This window comes from Nilaparvata lugens, chromosome 3 (genome assembly GCF_014356525.2).
Source record: "Nilaparvata lugens isolate BPH chromosome 3, ASM1435652v1, whole genome shotgun sequence".
Taxonomy (NCBI): Eukaryota; Metazoa; Arthropoda; class Insecta; order Hemiptera; family Delphacidae; genus Nilaparvata; species Nilaparvata lugens.
The window spans coordinates 3,019,016-3,043,719 of record NC_052506.1 but is presented as its reverse complement, the minus strand read 5'-3'; the positions used below and the strand labels follow the sequence as shown (position 1 = coordinate 3,043,719).

Sequence of the window (24,704 nt, the reverse complement as noted above, 5' to 3'; positions counted from 1 at the left end):
AAGTTCTGAATTTCAAGTCATTCCGTTAATTGGGAGATGAGATATCGTGTACACAGACGTACATACACTCATACACACACACACACACCACACACACACACACCACACACACACCACACACACACACAACACACACACACACACACACACACACACACACCACACACACACCACACACACACACACCACACACACACACACACACACACACCACACACACACACCACACACACACACCACACACCACACACACACACACACCACACCACACACACACACACCACACACACACACACACACACACACCACACACACACACACACCACACACACACACACACACACACCACACACACACACACACACACACCACCACACACACACACACACACACACACCACACACACACACACACACCACACACACACACACACACACACACACACCACACACACACACACACACACACACACACACACACACCACACACACACACACACACACACAGGGACCAATACCCAATAACCAGTTTTTTGGACTCAGGGGACCTTGAAACGTATAGAAATATTGAAATTGGGGTACCTTAATTTTTTTCGGAAAGCAATACTTTCCTTACCTATGGTAATAGGGCATGGAAAGTAAGATATGATATACTCTATCTAGTTTAGGAGGATTATAATGTCATGGCAACAAATCAGTTTATGTTGATGAAATCGATTAAATTGTCTAGTTAGATAAAATTTCTCGCTGATTGATTATGATTAAACAGCTGAGAATAATTCTGTCTCTCTCCCACACAGGCACACGCATCTTCTGTTATCTAGAGACGACGAAATTATCATATGTTTTCCAAGGATGAATGTGTGATGAATAGTGCAATCGAATCTTTATATCATAAACCTACTATGCTCCAAATTTCGTAAAAATCGTTAGAGCCGTTTTCGAGATCCGTAAAACATAAATAAGATATAAAAATAATAATCAGGTATAAAAATAACCAGATATATAAATACAGAAATTGCTCGCTTGATATAATAGGATAACTAACATTATATCAGAATCAGTGATGTACCTAGCTGTCTTGAATCACAGATAGCCACTAAAGAAGGCGGTAGAAACAGAAAATAGATTGACAACAATGTCTTTCTATCATTTCTACTGACTTTATAACGTGAACTTTACTATTCTGCATCTTAATTATTTTTACCTAATTTCAAAATCGTATTCTCAAAATACACCCATTTTTTATACTATTAACCCTTACTCAACTCTAACCATTCAACATCACTCTTACCTTCGCTTGCAATATGTTTGGCCCATCTTGCCAGCAAAAGTAATACATTTTTTCTCCCAAACTATATTTTTTTTTGTCGTACGAATGCAGTCTGTCGTGAATGTATCCGAAAATCTCATCTAACCCTACCTGTCCATCAATGGGATTTCGGAAGTTCGACACACAAGCAATTATTCGCTGTTCCTTCGACGCTCGAGTGCGTGCATGCGTGTGTGCGTGCGTGAGTACGTGATAACCACCCTGGCAAATAATTGGGTTATCTTACGGATCCTTTCACGTACTGTAGGCTGTCATTAACTGATCCAACACGCAAGGGTTTTCAAATGTAAGGCGAATAGAGGTAGCCTTAACGCATTTTTTGTACAGATGTTTTCGGTTGTCTGTGTAGACGTGTTTAGTATCGAATGTTTTTCTTCTGAAAGTGAGGCCAGAAAACTTCTAGACTATACGATTTGGGATTGATATCCAAGAGAACTAAGACTGGTCACTAACGACAGGACATGTATGATGAACACATTATGCTCATGATTCATAATAACATTCCTACATTGTTAAAAACGATCTAGCAACTAGAGAAGGATAAAGCTGCGTTTACACCGGAGTTAATAACACGAGCTATCAACAAAAAGTTATTAACTTGACTGAATCGTCAAAAATTTCTCTTGAAGTTAATAATTCATGTTTCTAACAGAAACTTCTTTGTTATTAACAAGATCTTGTTATCCAAAGACTTTAAAAGAGATAAAGACCCACAATGCCTATGCCTTCCCAATGTTAGCTCTTACTTGAAATGAATGCCGCCATTGGGGTATTTTAGCACGAGATATTATATCTATATATTCGTAATACTGTAGATTACAAAGGCATTGGTATGTAATAATCTTATAGGTTGCCCCCTCAATGGCCGATTTCAATTCCAAGTACGACACTAGCGCCTCGTGTGAGTCTATGCATCTTTAAAAGGTCTTTGTTGTTATCAATACAATTTATTGACTTCCATATGATTTCATTTGACGATTTTAACGAGAGTATTCGTATGATATAACAGCCGGAATAAAAAGCAAAAAATTGTCTTCAAGATTGAATTGAAACATGTGTGTAATCATTAACATACTGATTTTAATCTGATCTAATGTAAATTAATTATAATGCGTTTAGCCACTACCTCCGTAAACAAAGCCGTAGCGCATCTGTGTGACGTCAGCACAGGTAGGGCTCCTACACCAATAAAAATTCGTTGATTTCAGCTAATCTATATCAGCTAGTGTTTCTATTGGTGTAGGAGCCCTACCTATGCTGACGTAACACGAATGCACTACGGCTTTGTTTACGGAGGTAGTGGTTTAGCCCAGAGTTTAAAACGAAAGTTTTCAATATAAGTTAATAACATTTCCTTTTGGCTGCAACTTTTGTTATCAACAAAAGTTAATAACTTTTTCACGTGATTTGTCTGCAGCTGCAGTTATTAGGGAACAGCTGTAGTTGTAGGGTAGGGATGCTTGGCGAGGGGGTTGCCGTGAAGATAGTAACCTGTTTTAACAAAAGTAATGCGATAAAAGAGGCTTTTGTTATTAACATAAAACATTTTCTTTGATCTTTACCGACTCTCGATGGATAACATAAATCTTGTTAATAACAAGGAATTTTCTGTTGAAAACACGAGTAATCAACTTTTTTCAAGAGAGTTTTTTGTCGATTCAGTCAAGTTGACAACTTTTTATTGATAACTCATGTTATCAACTCCGGTGTAAACGCAACTCAACATGATGTTATTGACTTTTGTGATTAACATCAGTTGATAACAGAAATGTTGAAAACATGTGTTATTAACTCCGGTGTAAACGCAGCTGCTTTCTGCTTTGTCGAATGATAAACAAGGATAGCACACCAATATGAATCAAATACTGCCATGATATTTATTCATTAGTTTGAATATTTAGAATCTTACAGAAAATTTGAAAGTATCATAAGCTTAAGCCCAAATGTAGCGAGGCTATGTCACTTTTACATTTGAGAGTTACATACTCCAATCTACAATCCAAAACAAAAAACATTTTTAAATTTGAAAAAACTTCAAAATGAATTAAATCAATTACAAACAATAAAAAATTACAAACTTTGAAGAATTATAACTTTGAGACCAAAAAGACATTATCATTATCATAACATGGACCACACTATGATTATATGAATCAATAAATAAAAGTATAGATCTCAGTACTTTTTTAATTATTTTTCCACTACATGTTTTGGACATTAATGCTGCCCTTTTCAAGTGATTATCTCATCATTGATGTCCGAAACATATTGTGACAAAATAATTTAAAAGGGTACTGACATTCATATTCTTATTTATATTGAAAGTAGCCCTAAAGGAAAAAAACAGTATAGTTCATAAATTATACTAGTAGTTCTGTGAACAGTAGACCTTGCGCTCAGTAAGTTAAATTGACCTGTTGCTATGTTTTCTCAAAAATTAATAAATAATTCATCAATTTGAAATGTCTAGAAAAAATCGTAAACAGACATGGAGCTTTCTGTCCTATCGTACCGTGACGTGTCGTCCCGGAAGGGGGTGTGAGCGCTGTTATCAGGTCTGGTTGCCGTCGATACGCCAATCCAATCAACCCATCAGAGAACATTCTGTGTTATCGTGTTGGCGAAAAATCGGTGTGTTGAAATTAACAAAATAAACTACCATAATTCTGATTCCCTACAAACTTCATTTCTCACTTTTCATGATTTTAGAAATAAATTCCTTTTCAATAATATTTGTTGCAATTTTTTACCGAGCGAAGTGAGGTCTAAGATTCAAGTCGACGGTTTGGCATTTCTCGTAATGTTTAAATGTTTGAATGTTTGAGTTTTTGAAGGTTTCAATGTTTAAATGTTTATATGTTGTGCATTTACGGCGAAACGCGGTAATAGATTTGCATGAAATTTGACAGTTATGTTCCTTTTTTAATTGCGCGTCGACGTATATACAAGGTTTTTGGAAATTTTGCATTTGACTAAAGAACTATTATTCATCATAAATCAGCTGACAAGTGATTACACAGATGTGTGGAGAAGCCAGTCTATTGCTGTATTTCCATAAGGTCTACAGTTTCAATCAGGTACTTGTGGATGAGAATACTGCGTGAGGTCTACTGTTCACAGAACTACTGGTAATCATCAGATTAAAAAAGAAAAATGTAAAAAAATGTTTTCTATCAATAACTCCAAACTCCAAACTAGAATCATGGCCTCAGCTTATGGAAAAACAAAGTTAGTAGACAACTTCTGTCTACTAACGTTGAAGGAAAGGTACATTTTCAAGATGTTCGATGTTTTTGAACGGGTAGTATTTAAGTCCACTAGACAGCTGATTTAAGATGAATAAATTTTAAAGTCTGATTTTTACGGTAATACTGGCGTTCAAAGAAGACTCCTTTTCCTTTTGTATTATCCTTAAAATGCAAAATTTCAAAAACCGTATGTATACGTCGACGCAAAATTCAAAAAGGAACATACCTGTCAAATTTCATGATAATCTATTGCTGCGTTTCGCTGTAAATGCGGAACATAATAATATAAGAATAAAGAGAAATTAATGCAGAACCGTCGACTTGAATCTTAGATCTCACTTCGCTCGGTCAATAATTCAACAGGATTCTGTTTTCCATCTTCTCACAGTAACTGGACCAAATCCCAAAATTATTATGAATTGGATTTTATTTAGAGAGTGTAGTAAAGTGTTGAAAAGTGAACTCTGCTATGTGTTGAGTGATTAATATGTATTCTGATACTCGACCATTTTGACCTATCAAGTTTACTGCATATTGTATCATTCAAAGTCATCCTGTTTCATTTATTAAGGGTGTAAAACTCCGGAAATACAGCACATTTTGGGGTCAAAACATTTTCAGTGGAGCTACAAAAATAAAGGATATCAGAGAAGGTAACTCAGGGGGTTGGATGCATGACTGTAATCAAAAATGTGTTAGAAGACTAGTAGTTCTGTGAACAGTAGACCTCACGCAGTTTTCTCATCCACACGTATCTGATGTCACCTGTTCTAGTTGATTCAGTTGAATCACAAATCACAGTTGAATCATAATTTACTCTTGAAAACTGCTATTGGTTTTCTCCAAGATCAAAAACCCACTTATATTGATAAACTCAGCTCACGTTTGAGTTTGTATCCCATATGATAATTATCCAGTTCCGTGATAATCTTTCCATCTCATGAAAATATTTCACATCTATTTTAATTTTTTTTTTCAATCAAGAATATTATAATTTCTTCAGCATTATTTTAGTTCATTTTTTATTTTATTTTCAATTACCTATCAAATTTGTTTTTCAAATGGTAGAATATTGATACTGATGAGCACGCATCATAAAAAATATTGAAACCCCACCGTATAGAAATAGACACGGCCAGACATCTGTGTAATGTATGCAATGAATTGCATCCACTTGTCAGCTGATTGGTTATGAATTATTCTATAGTCTGATTAATCTTCAAAGTAGACGATATAAATAATTATATCATAGTATGGAGGAACCTTTTCTTTTCATATATTATCCTTAAAATGCAAAATTTCAAAAAACCTTGTGTATACATCGACGCGCAGTTGAAAAAGGAATATATTCCTGCCAAATCTCGTCAAATTCTATCAACGCGTTTGGCCGTAGTCGCGTTACATACAGACAGACAAAAGAAAAACCTCACTACGTTCGGTCGAAAATAATGAAGCGGCGATTGATTGATTGAGTACTTTATTTATGTAGATTGCAATATATACGCTTTATACACTTATATACAATAGCTTACAATACAGCAAAATTATAGATGAATTTACATAATATAGACTAAGAAAATAATATTGAACTGTATATGATATGAAAAAGCAATTTGTAATGTAATAACTATAGATAATTATATTGTATGCATTTACATAAATTGGCGGAGCTTTGGACATATCAATGTGCATTCTTCGGAAAGAATATTAAAAATATCCTCCCCACTAACTCTCTACCAAATGATAGTAGAGTGGACGGTAGAAGGAAGCTGAGATAAATTCAGATACATGCATTATTTAAACACTTTCAGCTGCTACAATCCAAGAATTTATACTATATACTATATTACTATCCTTGGCTACAATCTACCTTCGCCGCTCCAATATGTTTCAACCCATACGAGGTGTTCACATTAATCAAGTTTACTTGAATTCAAGTTCTGTTCAAAATGAATGTATTTTGTAAACTTGAAGTTAAATTGTATGTAGACTAGTCTTCAAGTTTTTTTGATGTTGAAAGTTTTGTTGGATTCAACTTGAATCTTGAAGTTACAATCCAACTTACAAATGGGAAAATGAGATAAAAACACTTGTCAGTCTATGTAGGATGTATAAAAACAACTGAATAGATAAATATGATGCAAGAAGAATATGGGAAGTAAGAATAAAGCTCTGAGGTTTATTGGATTTTTTAATTCATAATTATATACTTTCAAGGTTATAAAACTTGCATTCAAGTAAACTTGACTGGTGTAAATGCCCTTTCATCCAGACCTTGATGATTAGGCCCGTATGTCTATACTTGGTATAAATGAAGAAATTTCAGCTGTTCGCTTGAAACTACGAATGAAACAAATTATGATAAATGCAATCATATCTACAAGTAAACGTGGTTTAGAGATGAACGTAGTGTAAGCATATGACCTTTAGCCTACTCGATTCAAAAATTTAGATTTCTACTATTACCGTAGTTTTGTGAAGAATAATGTTTGTATTATTGAGATGTACGATCTTTATAATTCAAACAGAATTTGTTTAATCTGGCTTCTAACAATGACAGTTCAACTCACTTTCTTCTCAAAAATCATCATAACCGATCGCAAAATATATATTTGCTACTCATGTATCAATTTCTTTTTTCTACAATTTTTGGATCGGACTATTAGCTATTATTTCTAAGGCTCAACTAACACTTACGCGACTCAGGTCAAGAAGAGATTCGACTCTAGTCGAGAGCATGTGTTTCCAAATAGTGACACTCAGACCAGTCGATTCTAGTCTCCGCGACGTCACCATTTCAAAACACATGCTCTCGACTAGAGTCGAGTCTCTTCTCGACCTGAGTCGCGTAAGTGTGAGTTGAGCCTTACTGTTTACCCAATTTTAAATTTCAATCCCATAGCTACAATTGGAATAACTAGTAGTTCTGTGAACAGTAGACCTCACGCAGTATTATCATCCACAAGTATCTGATTGAAACTATAGACCTTATGGAAATACAGTAATAGACTGGCTTCTCAACACATCTGTGTAATCACTTGTCAGCTGATTTATGATGAATAATTCTATAGTCTGATTTTTACTCTAATATTGGCATATGAAGGAATTTCCTTTGTTCTTTCATATTATCCTTGAAATACAAAATTTTCAAAAACCTTGTATATACGTCGACGCGCAATTGAAAAAGTAACATACCTGTCAAATTTCATGAAAATCTATTAACGCGTTTCGCCGTAAATGCGCAACATATAAACATTTATACATTCAAACATTAAGAGAAATGCCAAACCGTCGACTTGAATCTTGAGCTTCACTTCGCTCGGTCAATAATTCAATTCAGAATATATATGAACGGGTAATAAGTTCAATATCCCAGGCAGATATAATCTAATACAAAGGAGACAAACTGAACAAATTCAGCTAAGCATCTAAAATAATCACTCATTGCCCTCATATCTATAGAGTATATAGAATGTAACATTGCATTGAATTCTATACTCTCTGCTAATATCCTAGACAGCTAGACAATTTCGATGATGAATTACGTTTCAAATTAGCAATGTCTGTGTAATAAACAAGAACCCTAATAGTTCTGGTCAGTTGGTAATCATTAGTTAATTTTATTATCTATAAGGTAAGTTTGTTGAAATAGGAAGGGAAATGCTATTAAGGGAGTTTATAGGATGGAAGCAGAACCAATGTACTAATATTTAAATTTGTATAATATTGCTAATAGAATAATTCAATTGCATGCTCATCAGAGTTGATCGATTTCCTCGTTTCACTAGAGCCTGACATGTTTTCTGTCTCTCTCTCTCTCTCTCAGCTACTTTCTCTTTCTCTCTCTCCAGTATATATTGTAATCTACATAAATAAAGTACTATATACAAATAATAAATACAATCTCTCTCTTCCCTCGCTCTCTCTCTTTCTCTCTTCCCTCCCTTCTCTCATTCACTCTCTCTCTCTTTATTTCTTTCTCTCTCTCAGCTACACTCACTCTCTCTCAGCTACTCTCTCACTCCTTATTTCTCTTACTTCCACTCCACACTCCTCATCTACCATGTCTAAATACTATCCTTGACCATCTTCTTCTATTGGAGTAGTTGATGTTCTTCATGTCACAATCGGCTATTTTATCTTCCTTTCTCTCTCTGTTTCTTTTTATTACTTCAACCCTCTTCCCCATCAGTATCTCTCTTCTTCTTCTCTTCTCTTCTTCTTCTTCTTCTTCTTCGTCTTCTTCTTCTTCTTCTTCTTCTACTTCTTCTTCTTCTTCTTCTACTTCTTCTTCTTCTTCTTCTTCTTCTTCTTCTTCTTCTTCTTCTTCTTCTTGATGATGATGATCATCATCATCATCATCATCATCATCATCATCATCATCATCATCATCATCATCATCATCATCATCATCATCATCATCATCATCATCATCACCATCATCATCATCTTAATAATCATCATCACCATCATCATCATTATCAACATCATCATCATCATCATCATCATCATCATCATCAACATCATCATCATCATCATCATCATCATCATCATCATCATCATCATCATCATCATCATCATCATGTTCTTCTTCTTCTTCTTCTTCTTCTTCTTCTTCTTCTTCTTCTTCTTCTTCTTCTTCTTCTTCTTCTTCTTCTTCTTCTTCTTCTTCTTCTCTCTACATAAATCCTAGATTCTCTCTCCTCCTTCTTCCTTCTACACCTCCCTTCCTACTATATCTTCCCGTCACCATATCCTCTCCAACTTCCCCCCTATTCACTCCACTACGAAAATTACATCTCTTCCATTAACTCTCTCTCTGAAACAATAGAATACGATGATATCTCCATAGCCTCACAATAAATGTTTGGCTGCATTGTCCATTGTCAGAAAGATACGTATTGCAAGTATTTAAAAGTGAAGAATCGAATTGAAATCAAAGTACAATAATTATTGTATCAATCTTTGTGTTCAATATAGTGAGGTAGAGTAATAATGTTTCTTTTTATTAAGAATTCCACTTCTTAATGCAATACAATCAACATATAATAGGAAAATACAGCAGAGATCTAAAGTTTAAGGTGAGCCTACTGGTTGAAACTCAGCCTGACTGAAAAATTCCTAGTAATTTTTCCGTAATTCATTATTAAAACTTTTAGATAATTTTCTTCAATATCAAAACCATATAGAGAAAACATTAGGCCCACTCAAGATTGAATCTTCGAATGTTTCTCTATGATTTAACTATTTTCAGAGCAATTTTTGTTGTGAAGATGCCGGCAAACCGGCTTCAAGTTTGCCACTATACACTATATTATAGTAGCCTACATAGTATGTTACCTGACTTACATGCCTCTACGATCAACAATTCACAATGGCCGAGAGCGTAAAAGCGTAATACATCAGAACTCAAAGCTCAGTGATTCAAAACAGGATCTAGGTTCGAACCTTCGGTCGGTCAATGACATTTTTTTTGTCGATGAATTTCAACTTTTATTGGCTATTTTTTATATTAGTCACCGTAATTTAAATTTCAATCAATTTTTTAGATATATTTTGAGACAAAACTGTGAAATATGCAATTATATTAATTTTCAATCACATTATTTCAAAATAGTAATGAAATTCTATTCATCCATCTATCCATGAGATATTGCTCCAGGCGCAAAGCGCAAGCTATAAAAATTCAAACAATTATTCGAAATATTAATAGTATAAAATTATTAATAATTATAAAATTATTAGTAATATTGAAATTAATTAACAGTGAAAGTTGTCATAACCAAGATTCAACTATCAAAATACGCTGTTTGAATTTTATTTATTTTCCAATTTCTTATATATTGGGAAGTTTTTTTGTTGGTGAGGCGAAAAATAGCGTTCGCAACACGGGCAAAAATGTTTTTCCGGCTCTCAAACGCTTCAAGTTCTCGACTTCGTCTCGAACGAAAACCGCGATCTCGAGCCGGAAAACGTACATTTTCGACCCTAGGTGCGAAATATACTATTCCAGCTCTCAATCTTTTCTAGTCCTCGGCCTGTGGCCTCGGACTTGAAAACCGATTTCGTGCCGGAAAAGTCTCATTTTCTGCTCTAGTTGAGAAATATACTATTTTGTGTAGCTGAGAAGTTGATATTGTGGGAATGATTCATATTAAATGAAAAAGACTAAGAAATTGTAAAAAACACAGACTTATTGATAATTTTCCAAGTCTTTTTCATTCAAGAGTCTTACCATGACCATGGGATGTCTTTTTGTGTAGTTGAGAAGTTGATATGTAGTAATTATTCATATTGAATGTAAAAGACTAAGAAATTGTCAAAAACCACAGATTTCTTGATAATTTTCCAAGTCTTTTTCATTCGAGATATCTTTTACCATGACCATGGATGTCTTTTTGTGTAGTTGAGAAGTTGATATTGTGGTAATTATTCCTATTGAATGAAAAAGACTAAGAATTGTCAAAACCACAGATTTCTGATAATTTTCCAAGTCTTTTTCATTCAAGATATCTTTTACCATGACCATGGGATGTCTTTTTGTGTAGTTGAGAAGTTGATATTGTGGTAATTATTCATATTGAATGAAAAAGACTAAGAAATTGTCAAAAACCACAGATTATGATACTTTTTAAGTATTTTTCATTCAAGATGCTTTACCATGTCCATGGGATGTCTTCTACCATGACCATGTAATGTCTTTTTGTGTAGTAGAGAAGTTGAGATTGTGGTAATATTCATATTGAATGTAAAAGACTAAGAAATTGTCAAAACCACAGATTTCTTGATAATTTTCCAAGTCTTTTTCATTCGAGATATCTTTTACCAGACCATGGGATGTCTTTTTGTGTAGTTGAGAAGTTGATATTGTGGTAATATCATATTGAATGAAAAAGACTAAGAAATTGTCAAAAACCACAGATTTCTTGATAATTTTCCAAGTCTTTTTCATTCAAGATATCTTTTACCATGACCATGGGATGTCTTTTTGTGTAGTTGAGAAGTTGATATTGTGGTAATTAATCATATTGAATGAAAAAGACTAAGAAATTGTCAAAAACCAGAGATTTATTGATACTTTTTTAAGTATTTTTCATTCAAGATGTCTTTTACCATGTCCATGGGATGTCTTCTACCATGACCATGTAATGTCTTTTTGTGTAGTAGAGAAGTTGATATTGTGGTAATTATTCATATTGAATGAAAAAGACTAAGAAATTGTCAAAAACCAGAGATTTATTGATACTTTTCTAAGTCTTTTTCATTCAAAATGTCTCTTACCATGACCATGAGATGTCTTCTACCATGACCATGTAATGTTTTTTTGTGTAGTTGAGAAGTTGATATTGTGGTAATTATTTATATTAAATGAAAAAGACTAAGAAATTGTCAAAAAACACAGATTTATTGATACTTTTCTAAGTATTTTTCATTCAAGATGTCTTTTACCATGACCATGGGATGTCTTTTAACATGATCATTGGATGTCTTTTTGTGTAGTTGAGAAGTTGATATTGTGGTAATTATTCATATTGAATGTAAAAGACTAAGAAATTGTCAAAAACCACAGATTTATTGATACTTTTCTAAGTCTTTTTCATTCAAGATGTCTCTTACCATGACCATGAGATGTCTTCTACCATGACCATGTAATGTTTTTTTGTGTAGTTGAGAAGTTGATATTGTGGTAATTATTTATATTGAATGAAAAAGACTAAGAAATTGTCAAAAACCACAGATTTCTTGATAATTTTCCAAGTCTTTTTCATTCAAGATGTCTTTTACCATGACCATGGGATGTCTTTTTCAACATTATAATAGTGATTAAACTGTTTAGTGCTGACTATAACGTGTATCTCATTATGATAAAAACCACCCTAGTTGAAGAGCGAAATAAGACATATGAGTTTGGTCAGAACCGTATCAAATAAAACACGAGGGATGTTGAGAGGTTGGTGGTTGAGGGGTGTTATTTGGAAGTGGATTTGATGACGTCACACCAGAGGTGGTTGGTTAGGGGGTTGTCTTTCAACGCGCATGTATCGCGGGCAGTGAATTACCAAACTTATTCAGTCTTCAACGATATTCCGACTGTGACGCTCGTTATTTAGGTCGTACACCGCGAAATGCGTCTCCAAACGTTCACGAAAGTAGGTTCCCATATTTTCACGTAAGAACGTTCCAATACGTTCACTTAGGAACGTTCCCAAACGTTTAAGCGACTCTGGCAGATGAACGTTAGTTGAGGTGTATTAACGTTAGTCAACGGTGTTAATAATATTATAAATCTGAAATGTTTTTTCTCAAACGTTCACGATTTTCTGTACGTTAGTCGAAGTGTTTTAACGTAAACCAAAGGTGACAATAAAATTAAAAATCTAGAATATTTGTTAGTTATGTGGGTTGTTTTAGGGTGTGATCCATCGTTGATTTATTTTTCTTTATTCTTTTTATTCTTTATTTATTCATACAACAAGTACATCATCAAAATTGATAGGGAGGGAAAAAATAAGGTAACCTTGTGCTATTCCTCTCCCAAATTTGGATAAGGTTACACATATAATCCGGAATAGGTCAAGTCTTGTAGTTGTTCACTTCACAAAATTTCCAGTTCTTAATTATTTTCACAAAGTAGATTATAAATTCAAAACGTTTTTCATCTTCCAGTAATACATAACATTAACATAATATAGAAATTAAAAAAAAACTCAGTACAGATGGAATTAAATAGAGAATGCATTTATTCAAATGCTAATCAATATATAATTATTATTGAACGAAAATCCTAAATAAATGCTGCAAATCACCAAAATTTTTTTTGGATAGTAGTTCTCATCGAATTTCCATCTAGCTGTTAGCCCTGTTGTCAATGTCTGCAGTAGCAGAGGTCTTCGGGGTGATTTGCAGCATTTATTTAGGATTTCGTTCAATAATAATTATAAAACTCAGTACCCTTTTTAACAATTTTACTTTATTGATCACCACATTTTTGTCATATTAATGCCATTTTCAATCTCTAAATAAAAGTAACCCTGGTGATGAAAGATAATATCATAACAATATTACCACAGATTAGGAAATTGTCCAGGGAAAGAGATAAGAGGAAAAATTAACGAAAAATGAAAATAAAAGAAAACGGAAATTTTTGAATACTGGAACAATGCCCTAGATTTGAATATTAAGAGTTGGTGAATTTGATCATTCGTACATTGAATAACAATACATCAACAAAAGTTTCCCATTTTACTAATACTACGTCGTGTTTCGGATGGACACGTTAAGCTGTCGGTCCCGGCTGCCTAGAAATCAGTCGTTAGGCCATGTCAGAGGCCCTGAAATTGATCAGTTGCGACCTGAAAACTCTGACATCAGACCTGAGCCAGCCAGGTCACTCGATATTATTATTATTATTATTATTATTATATTATTATTATTATATTATTATTATTATTATGTTTGAGGTTTTGCTTGACCACCCTTTCCCTGGGCTCCGACCCCAAGGAAGAGTGACAAGCGATTTTTCCAGAGTGAGTGCTCCACATGTCCATGTGGTAAACAATCATACTGGGTCCGTTACCATTAAATCGTTTGCTCTGAGTAGACGTAATGAACCAAGAATGACAGCCTTCTGCATCTGACCTGCAAGCACAGCAGCAGGTCTCTCACAGGCTGGAATCGTTCTAAGGTTGGCCAAAAATGAAGGTCTCATGCCTCCCAGTACACCTACATCAACACCACCATTCTCACAGAGTAGCTGGGTTTAGCCTGCGCAGCTCCATTAGTAGGTCATGATATTTCGTCTGTTTTTCCTCCTCTTTGGTGACAATGTTACCCTCAGCTGGTGCTGAAAACTCAATGACATACATTGTCTTCGAAGTGATGTCAAGGAGGACAACATCAGGCTTTGTGGCTCTTAAAAGCCTGGTGGTAGAGAATGAGTAATTCCAATAAATTCGGCACCTCTCATTCCCCACAACAGATTCAATCTCCCCTGGGGCATAAGGCAGCACTGGTGTTTTGTCGATACCATATGAGTGTCTAAGATGGTAATAGAGAACTCGCAGAGCAGCATTATGTTGATGGATGTAGCCTGCAGTTGCATGCACAGAACAAGAAGACAGGATGTGCATGATCGTCTCTGGTGCTCTATGACACACCCTGCAACTGATATCAGGAACATCCATGTGCATTACTCTGCTGCGGTATGACAATGTGTTGATGACACCATCTTGACATGCCAGTATGAAACCCTCAGTCTCAGATTTCAGGGCTGCTGACTTCAGAAAAGCAAAAGTCAGTGGCTTGGACAAGCCTTGCTCCTCAACATGCCTGTAGAAAACACCATGCAAGGACTTGTCCTTATGTTGCTGCACAGGAGTCTGGACTCAGCAGTCTTTATTCTAGCCCTGATCTGATTAGGCTCATGCTCCTCCTCCCGATCAGTGCGAAAATCGAGACCAAGGGTATCTGCCGCATGCTGTGCTGCCTTATATAGGAAGGCCCCAACCCCTGCAACTTCATGGTCATGAACCAGCTGCATAAGGGGATCAGAGCATCTTTGTATGCTGCAGGCAAACTGTAAGACCACCCTGTTGTGCAGATTCTCCAAACCAAGTAGACTCTGCCCCCTTCATGCCTTGGCAGTATATTCGGGCAACAGAAGAGCGGGGATGTAAACTTCTCTCCATGTGCATCCTTTTTCGGGTTCCCTGTCCAGGTCCTGGAGCACATTCCGATTCCACTTAACCACTCCAAAAGAGTAGGTGAGAACCGGCACAGCGAGCATGTTGGTGGCTTCAACTTTATTCTTACCAGATAACTCAGATGACCAGAGCCTCCTGAGTCTCCTCTTATACTCACTGCAGAGAGCCATCTTATTTTTACAGCATCCTGAGCTTGATTCTGATCAAATCCCAGATACTGGTATGACTCTCCAGCTCTCAGGGCTCTTATTATGCTTCCATCAATAAGCTCCATTTCCTGCACCAGGCCCTGTAACCTTCCTTTCAGGAGATGTGTTACTGCACACTTGTCCAACCCGAAAGACATGCCAATATCATTTGAATATCGCTGCACCACACCTACAGCCAACTGGAGGTCAGATTTATTATTATTATTATTATTATTATTATTATTATTATTTAAAACGTACAGTATACCTTAGCCTAGTGGAATCTCAAGTAAGATATGGAATAACCGTCTATGGACATGCTCCGAATTATATCGTGAATCCAGTGGTTCAACTGACTGACAGAATAAGAGGACATTTTTTCCAGAATCTAGACACAAATGCAATACAGATACTCAACTTCAAAAACTTGTACAAATTCATAATACTTATAGAAAATAATTATAGACAGACCAATGAAAATAGATACAATACAAGACACTTGCACTATAGAACACCAGACTTTTATACAGAAATGGGAAAGGCTATACCGGAATACTTTGTATCGAACATCCTCAACAACACATCCCAATCACCTAGAAAGCCTTAACACATATGCATAAGTTAAAAGAGGAATAAAGAGCTATTTTATAACAAATCAATAGAAGAATAGAAGATCAACATATAACTCAATTTAATATAAATGTAAACATCATAAAAATATATATTAATTCAAGAAGAAGAAGGAATTAACTTATATTATGTTTATGAACCTTTTGCAAATCTGATAAATGATTTATTAAAACAACTCCCCAATATAAGCTAAAATTAGCTTCATGGGGTAGCCACAAAATCTTAATAATAATAATAGGAGATCTAAATTAATTCTTTCAGTTCGTACAGTTATCATTATTATTCTTATTATTATATTATGGAGATCTAAATAGATTCTCACGACATATGTGAAAAATATAGATGTTATTATTATTTTATGATCACTCTAATGAAAACTATCATATTATGTAATGTGAGAAAAATTTGAATAAAAAATATATTATTATTATTATTATTATTATTAGTAGTAGCCTATTATTATTATTATCACGTGAAATTAACAATCACCAGCGATCAATATTTTTGATAATATAAATTGAAAATTATTACCAATTACAACAAGATCTCTAAAGCAGGTTAGGAAGCATCCTCTCTTTCTAACAACAGAAGATGGTTGTCATTAGAGTTTTGAAATGTTAAATAGCCCAATAGTTCAGCTTTTCTAACGGTTTGTTATAAATTCAAAGCAGTTGCTACTCGGGATTTGAAACTTCAGCTCACTTGATGGTGAAATGATAATGTAAAACACGTTATTACACGTATTATGATGATGTGATAGTTAATTATCACCGAATACTTTCGACAAAGCTGTCGAGACAGATTTTAGAGGTGTTTTAGAGGGATGAAGAGGGGACAAAAACAAGTATTCTCAGTTTACTGTTCCCATTTTCTATTAAATTTCCCTTCACTCTTTGTAATCGAATAATCAATCATTGAAGTTGCTGCGAATTTCAAGATAAACAAATCCCGGATTATTGTTTATCTTGACCTGAGTTCAATTTTGAGAAAGAAGAATGAGTAGGAAGAGAAGAGAGAAGATACGAGAAAGAAAAAAGTGTCTCCCGAAATAACTCCATTCCCTTACATGAAACTGACACCTCCAAGGGAGTTACTTTTATATCGAGAAAGTTAAAGAAACTTTTGGAGTAGCTTAGGCAGATATTTTTCAATTTATTTATAACAAGTTTGTTGCTCGAGAAGATGATACACTTGTTGAAGTTTAAAATATTCTATTCAAGTTGAAAAACAAAATCTTTCCATGCGTAAGAATGGAAATATCAATTTCGGTTTTGCTGTATTGAGGAGTTATTTACTCCTGCATCTATAAATTGGAAAAAGTTATTCTCCCGTGCTAAATAATAGAAATACCAATCGTGTTTTATCTGTATTACAGAACAGAGAGAAAAAATAATCTGTACAGGCCCACTTTGTGATTGAAATTGTTTTCAAAACGGGAATCTTGACTCAAGGATTTAAGAAATGACAAGGATATTTATGAGAAGTCTGTTTTAGGCTCACAAGCTTCATGCTTTCGTCTTATGGGTCCTGATAATTAGAAATATATTGAAAATTTCAAGTAATCCTTCATTTCATAAACATTCAACTTTCCCAAATTGAATAGGAATAGAAACTTTGAAAAAAATTCACATTGGAGTAAATTCAGAATTTTTAAGCAGACTAGATGGAAATATTGATATAATAATAATAATAATAATAATTTCAATTTCATTTCAATTTATTTCATTTAAAGTTACATAGTATCATATACATACAGTGTTTTTTTGCTCCTCTAGCTTAGAGCTAATTGAGGAGTATTCAAATTTCATACTACATCATAATAGTTACCGTATACATTCTATAATACTACAAATGAAAATTTTGTAAAGTGTTCAATAAACTAAATTGAAAGTATTATAGTTTTATCTGGGATTTGATATTAAAGTTCTAATTTCTACCACTTGAATCACAACATTAGTCACTCTATATTCTACTAAATCGGTGATCAACCTTGCAGACATTATTGTCTCTTGCATTTAGGTGGCTTTGAACAGCTGACTAGCTGAATCAACATGCACATCAACAATATTACAATACACACACAGTCATAGAAATAGAATACAAAAACATAACCTATCCTCCAAAAAAACATTTATTATACTACAAACTGTAATATACACTCTCTTAATCATTTTCAACTGCTTCTAAAGCACTTTTTTGTTTACAATATTAAAATTATTCTTATTTTTTTATTCATCCATAGTTTTTTCTTTTCCATTTCCCATTGTACAGTGCAGTTTATTATTGTCTACTATGTGCAAACTAACCTATCTACTAACTAACCTATTAGAATATTAACAATAATCTTCAACATATCTTTTCATTCAAACAATTCCTATAAAATAATTCTTAAGTTAGTTTTATTTCATTTCTTTGTAATTTTTTAATTCTAGTGGCAAATCGTTCAACAGGTAAGGGATTCTGTATTTTAATAGGTTCTTACCATAATTATTATTATAACGCTGTGCTCTGAATAGCCTATTTCTCAAACCATAACTTATTTCGTTTATTTCCCTTAATTCATCTTCAAAATAATGTCTGGACAAATCAGTGTATTTTGCGAGAGATTCTGGTGTCATATACCCAATATTCCAAGCTCGACTCCATTAAATAATGTATTTGCTACTCTTCTAACTACATCATACAACGGCTGTCTCAAATACACTGGTGCTAAATTATGAATTGTAATACCATAGAATATATACTTTGAATCATAGAGAAATAGATAATTCTTTTAATATTTATTGGAAAACAGTGGCTAATTCTAGAGCATTTGTATAAAGCAGCTTTCATAATTCGCAGCATCCTATTATTGTGTGAATTGAATTTCATGTCTGCATCAAAAACAACTCCTAGATGCTTAATATTCTCACTGAATTCCAAATGCTGACACCTGCATGTGTTTCTCAAATTATTATATCTTAGACATTCTGCTTTATGGCAAATTAATTTATAATTGTACAAACCTACGTTAATTCTAGGATTTCTAAATATAATTACCTTTGTTTTCTGTGAATTTATCTTGATACCGTTGTTGAAAAAATATTATTAGCCAAATTGAGATCCTCTTGCATGTATCTTATGCCCATTATAGATCAGTGTGTGTCATATATAGCAGGTTGTCATCTGCATACTGCAGCACCTTACTTTTGAAACTGAGACTAGCTAGATCGTTTACATACAGATTAAATAGAACAGGAGACAAAATGCTGCCCTGAATAAGTCCACAGGATTGATATAATCGGTACTAATATATTCACCTATACTAACATGTTTTTCTATTTTCAAAATAGTTTTCAAACAAGTTGAATAGCTTTCCACGAATACCTATTCTATTGATTTTTTGTAGCATAATTTTATAATTAACCAAATCATATGCTTTTGTCAAATCTGTTGCAACAGTTATGACAATTTATTGTCATTTAAAGCTTCAAATATTTTTCTGTTAGTTTTTCTAATAAATCTATTGTTGATTTTTTGGAATAAACCCATATTGAGCATCATTTATTATGTTCTGATTGATCAGGTATTGATTCAATTGCATACAGATGAAATGTTCTAGATTTTCATAATTACTGAGATTGATCCTATTGGCCTATAAGAACCTACATTTTTCTTTGTTCCATTCTTGAAAATGGTCTGAGATGTGTTATTTTTAGACGCTGAGGTATTTTCCTGTTTCAATATCCTATTAATCAAATGCATCAGGATCAGCTTTAGATAGAAAATGTTATTTATTATATCTTTTGGCCTAATTTTGTCAGGTCCTGCAGATGATCTATTGTTTAGTTTGTTAATGATACTATAAAGTTGATGTTCTTTCATTTTTTTAAAATTCATACTCATCCTATCCCCTATTGTATAGTTACCTTCTTTAAATGTGGTATTATATCAAAGTGTTGCCCGTTCATTCTTTTTGTAATTTCTTCTATTTTTCTTTAAGGCTGTTTTTAAATTTCTCTGTTAGGTTCATAATTTGATGATCTTCATTGATATTGAAATTAACTTAATTGATTCCTTTAGAGACGGCCTATTCTTCTTATTTATAAAATGATTGATGATTTCCCAAATTTTCTTAGTATTGTTGGAGTTATCATTGAAAGCCCTATAATAGTATTTCCTTTCTCATACGAATCATGTCTGTTAACTTATTTCGTATGTTCTAAACTGATTTCTCAAATCCACATTATGTTTATCTCTTTTAACCATTTGCCATAAATAGTTCTTTCTCTCTATCATCAGCTTAATTCTATCATTGAACCAGGAATTATGTAGTTGCTTAGTTTTTTGTTTAACCTTTATGACACTTTTAGCATATATATTTTCGAACCTCATGACTATATCATTATAAATATCTGATGGTTCTCTTAAGTCTAGAATCGGCCACCAATTTTCAGTTTGAATCAATTCATTTACTCTCCCCGTTAAAATGACACTTTTATATTCATTTTCCATAGTCTGGTGTGTACCATCTGTACATGTTTCTAACAATTTGATCCCTGTCCAGTAATGGTCTGCAATTTTTTTTTCTTTCAATATATAATAATAATAATAATAATAATAATAATAATAATATAAATATAATAATAATAATAATATAATAATAATAATAATAATAATAATAATATAATAATAATAATAATAATAATAATAATAATAATAATAATAATAATAATAATAATAATATAATAATAAATTAATAATAATAAGAGATAATAAGAGAGAACCAAATTAAGATCTATTGGGATGTTCAAATGATCACTGACAGGCAAGTCATTCATAACAAGCCTGATATCCTAATGTTGAACATGAATCAAAAAGAAGCCTTGATAATTGATGTAGCCATACCAGCAGATGAAAATTGTCAAAGAACAAGAGGTGAGAAATTGAGGAAGTATCAAGAGCTAGCATTTGAGCTCAAAGATATGTATGGGCTCAAGAATGTTAGAATAATCCCAATCGTAATATCTGTGAATGGTCTGATTCTTAATTCAACAGTGGAGAGCTGTAAGGTTATTGATGTCTCAGAAACTCTGGTAGGGAAAATGCAGAAGTCTGTTCTGCTTGATACAGCTCGCATAGTACGCCAAACGCTCCAACATACTTGGTAAAATACTTTATCAATAATAGAAAATAATGCCAAGAGGTTGCATAAATTTTGCCCCTCTTCGCATAAGCTATCCGCAACTGCGTGAAAAAGATAATAATAATAATAATAATAATAATAATAATAATAATAATGAAGTTTATTCCTTTGAGTATACAGAATATACAATTGGAAACGTCAGCCATAAATTAAATTAAATTAAATTAAACAATCACGTCAATTCCTTAATTTCTATGCACTATAATACAAATATTACTTTCAAGTTTAATGTCAATAGGAAATATAAAAATATATTCCTAAATAATTGTTAAATATCCCTTCATTCATATTAAAATACTCAGCATATGAATTATGTAGCCTTATAAGAGTGGAAGATCAAGCTAAGAATTATCCAGTTTTTCTCCCCAGCATCTAGTAAAAGTTACTTGATGTTTGTTTGCACTAAGAATGCGAAAAATATCGAGGAATTCTCCCTTTTTCACAACGATCTTCAATTTCCGGGTATCAAAGACAAGAGAGAGATAGAATAATGTGATGAGAGTGGGGTATCAAATCCAATTTAAGCCTCCAAATAAACGTCTCAAGCTCTAAGCTTCTAGTAAATGAATAATTCATTAGTGATCTCAAACAAACACAAAGTATTCATTCCTCTCTGCTCTTAATGGAAAGCCAATGTCATTAGAAAGCTAATATCATTGTGCAACTAGCGACAAGCTACAATCGATAAGCTACAATCGACAATCGATAAGCTACAATCGAAGATCGATAAGTACGACAAGCTACGAACGACAAGCGATTCCTTTGAAATGATAATTAAAAAGCATCGCTTACAGAATGCTGGCTATTCAGTAGAGTAGCTCAAAGCTACCTACAAGTTTTTCAATTGAAAACTCGTATTTGTGAACGGGATTGTAGCGTATAGCAAAAGTCAAACATCAGTTGATAGACGACTGTTGTCAACAATACCTTTCAAATGCACGATATTGATAGAATCGGAGAGCTTGTTAAAATTGACGAAAAACGTCCATTGTTAACTCTCTGTGCTGTAGTGACGTTCTTTCTCTACTTTGGATTCATATTCTTTTTGCATTGTCTTCATTCAATATTCAGTGTTTTTCGAGGCAGTTCAAGTATGGAAATAGTCATGAATTTTCAATTTATAATCCATTCGAGATCATTCTAGGCATCAAGATAATATTATAAAGGTCCAAGATACAACTCTTCGTTGTTGCTCTGTAATAGCTTATTGAAAACATTCTTATAATATCAATAGTGTGTAGGTTTGTGATTTTTGTATACAAATTTTTCAAGTAAGTGCAATATTTCTTGAGTTTTTCTATTCATTGTGATACATTTTGTGATTCATTTGATGTCAACCTTCAAAACATTATCCCTGAACAAAAAATCAAGTGACCAAGCAGTTTGTGATATCATAATTACAACATTAACATTTTATCAAAACTTTTGGAGAGAAAAAGTACAGGCTCAGCCTAGTTTTCCCTCTAATGTCATAATTATATTTAGATTGTAGTATTTTGTACAATGAATGAATAAATATAAATATGAATGTTTATTAAAAATTATAAAATTTCTAGAACAATAAGTGCAACGGTTGAAACATGTGAATTTTCAATAATAGAGCTCCAACAAACATCGCATTAGAATAAGAATAAATTAAAACAAATTAAAGTTTTATTGCAACGTCAAGAAGTCTTAGCAACCAAACTAAATTTATACCATACATCTCATCAAAATTATTATGACTTGGGAACTTACAAATATCATTATTTCTCCAGCAATCTCTTGCTACACATGGTGAGTTACGATATCCAAAACAGTACATTACGATACCTTCTATTGGATTTGTTGATGCATAATCAAGATCTCGCTCAGCTTCTGCTATTGGTTCAAAGACCTCAAGAAGCCCTCGTGATCCTTAAGTAGTAGAAGGATATACAAAAGTAACTTCATTCTTCTCAAGAGGAAAGACTGATTCCATAATTATCAACTCAACGATATTTCATCTCAAACAAATGATTATGTTATCCATTAAAGTATTTCATTGAGTCTGCTTGATTTGCTAGTTGAGAAGTAATCCCACAGTACCCTTTTTTGAATATATTTCTATATAAAATACAAAAACAGCTAGTTTCAAATGTTCAATTTATTTCAAACTTTTCTCAAAGATTATGTTTTATCTTTTAAAAAGAGCAGGGTATAACTTCGTTGCTTGAAAAAATATGAACTCTGCTTAGTTTTGAATGAGCAACAATAAACAATATAAGAATCTCTCAATGACGGATGACTTAACGTGAAATAATATAACTGGTCTCATTACTTCTCTTTGTCGACTATCTTTTTCCTAGTTCGGAAACAATGGATATTAGAACTGACGCTCTAAAATTCGCAATAAATTTCAGTTTCTTTTATAAACATCCAAAACTAAATACTGAAATAGTGGAAGATCCTGTAATGAATATGAAAAAACAATTATTGGAGTTTTCCAATTTTTCTCAAGATAATGAAAAGTTGAATTGATTATCAACTAACAATTCCCGAAACTCAAGAGCTTTCAAGACCATGAACACTATAAGTGAGAGATCATCTGTAAGAGGAACTACCTGTCACTACCTATCAGAACATCACTATTTGATAACACTATCTTGAACAAAAATTGCTTATCGCTTCAAAAAAATCGATAAAACTGAACCGTGGACACTATAAATGATTCCACCCACATAACTGACCTGATTATTTATTTCATTCATTCATAGACAATATATACAATGCAGGTAAAATAACAGGCATTCGCCCAAAACTGCTTTAAACCTTAATTTGGGATACACAGTCTAGAGGTTATGTAAATGATAACTTAATTCGCACACTATTTTAAGTCCAAAAAATCTATGTACTACAATAATTATGATTCGAACCCCACGTTCTAGGCTAACCGCAAACGCATCTTGAACTGATCATAACATTTCTGTAAGACGGTTGAAGTGATTATTCCTCCTGAAGTGATTGATAACAAACAATCAACATTTTCTTGTTTCAATTTGAAACCTCAGACACCACAAATGATTATTTCAACATATTCAAAACAACGATTTTGTTTTGAGCTTAACATCCTAGTCCAACTGCAAAACCTTGTAGTTGAAGTGATTTCAACCTTAAGCAGTTGAAGTGATTACTCCTCCAGAAGTAAATAGTTACAAACAATCAACAATTGTTTTGTGAACAAACAATGAACAATTCACTTGTTTCAATTCCAATTTGAAACCTCAGACATCAGATATGATTATATCAGCATTTGAAACGATTTTGTTTTGAGCTTCACATTCTAGTCCAACTGAAAAACCTTGTAAGGCAGTTGAAGTGATTACTCCTACAGGAGTAAATAGTTACAATCAATCAACAATTGTTTTGTAAACTTCAAGAACTTTCAACCAAAACAATG

The 24,704-nt window shown here is 33.3% G+C and overlaps 1 protein-coding gene across 1 annotated transcript in view; it reads left to right on the top strand.

Moving 5' to 3' along the window:
* Window positions 1-15,627: 15,627 nt before the first annotated feature.
* The window catches only part of LOC111062841, a 17,504-nt gene continuing 8,427 nt past the window's right edge, over window positions 15,628-24,704 (top strand). The window contains exon 1 of the mRNA XM_039425292.1: window positions 15,628-15,677. Coding sequence (XP_039281226.1) covers window positions 15,628-15,677 — 50 coding nt within the window. The remainder of the gene's footprint in view (window positions 15,678-24,704) is intronic.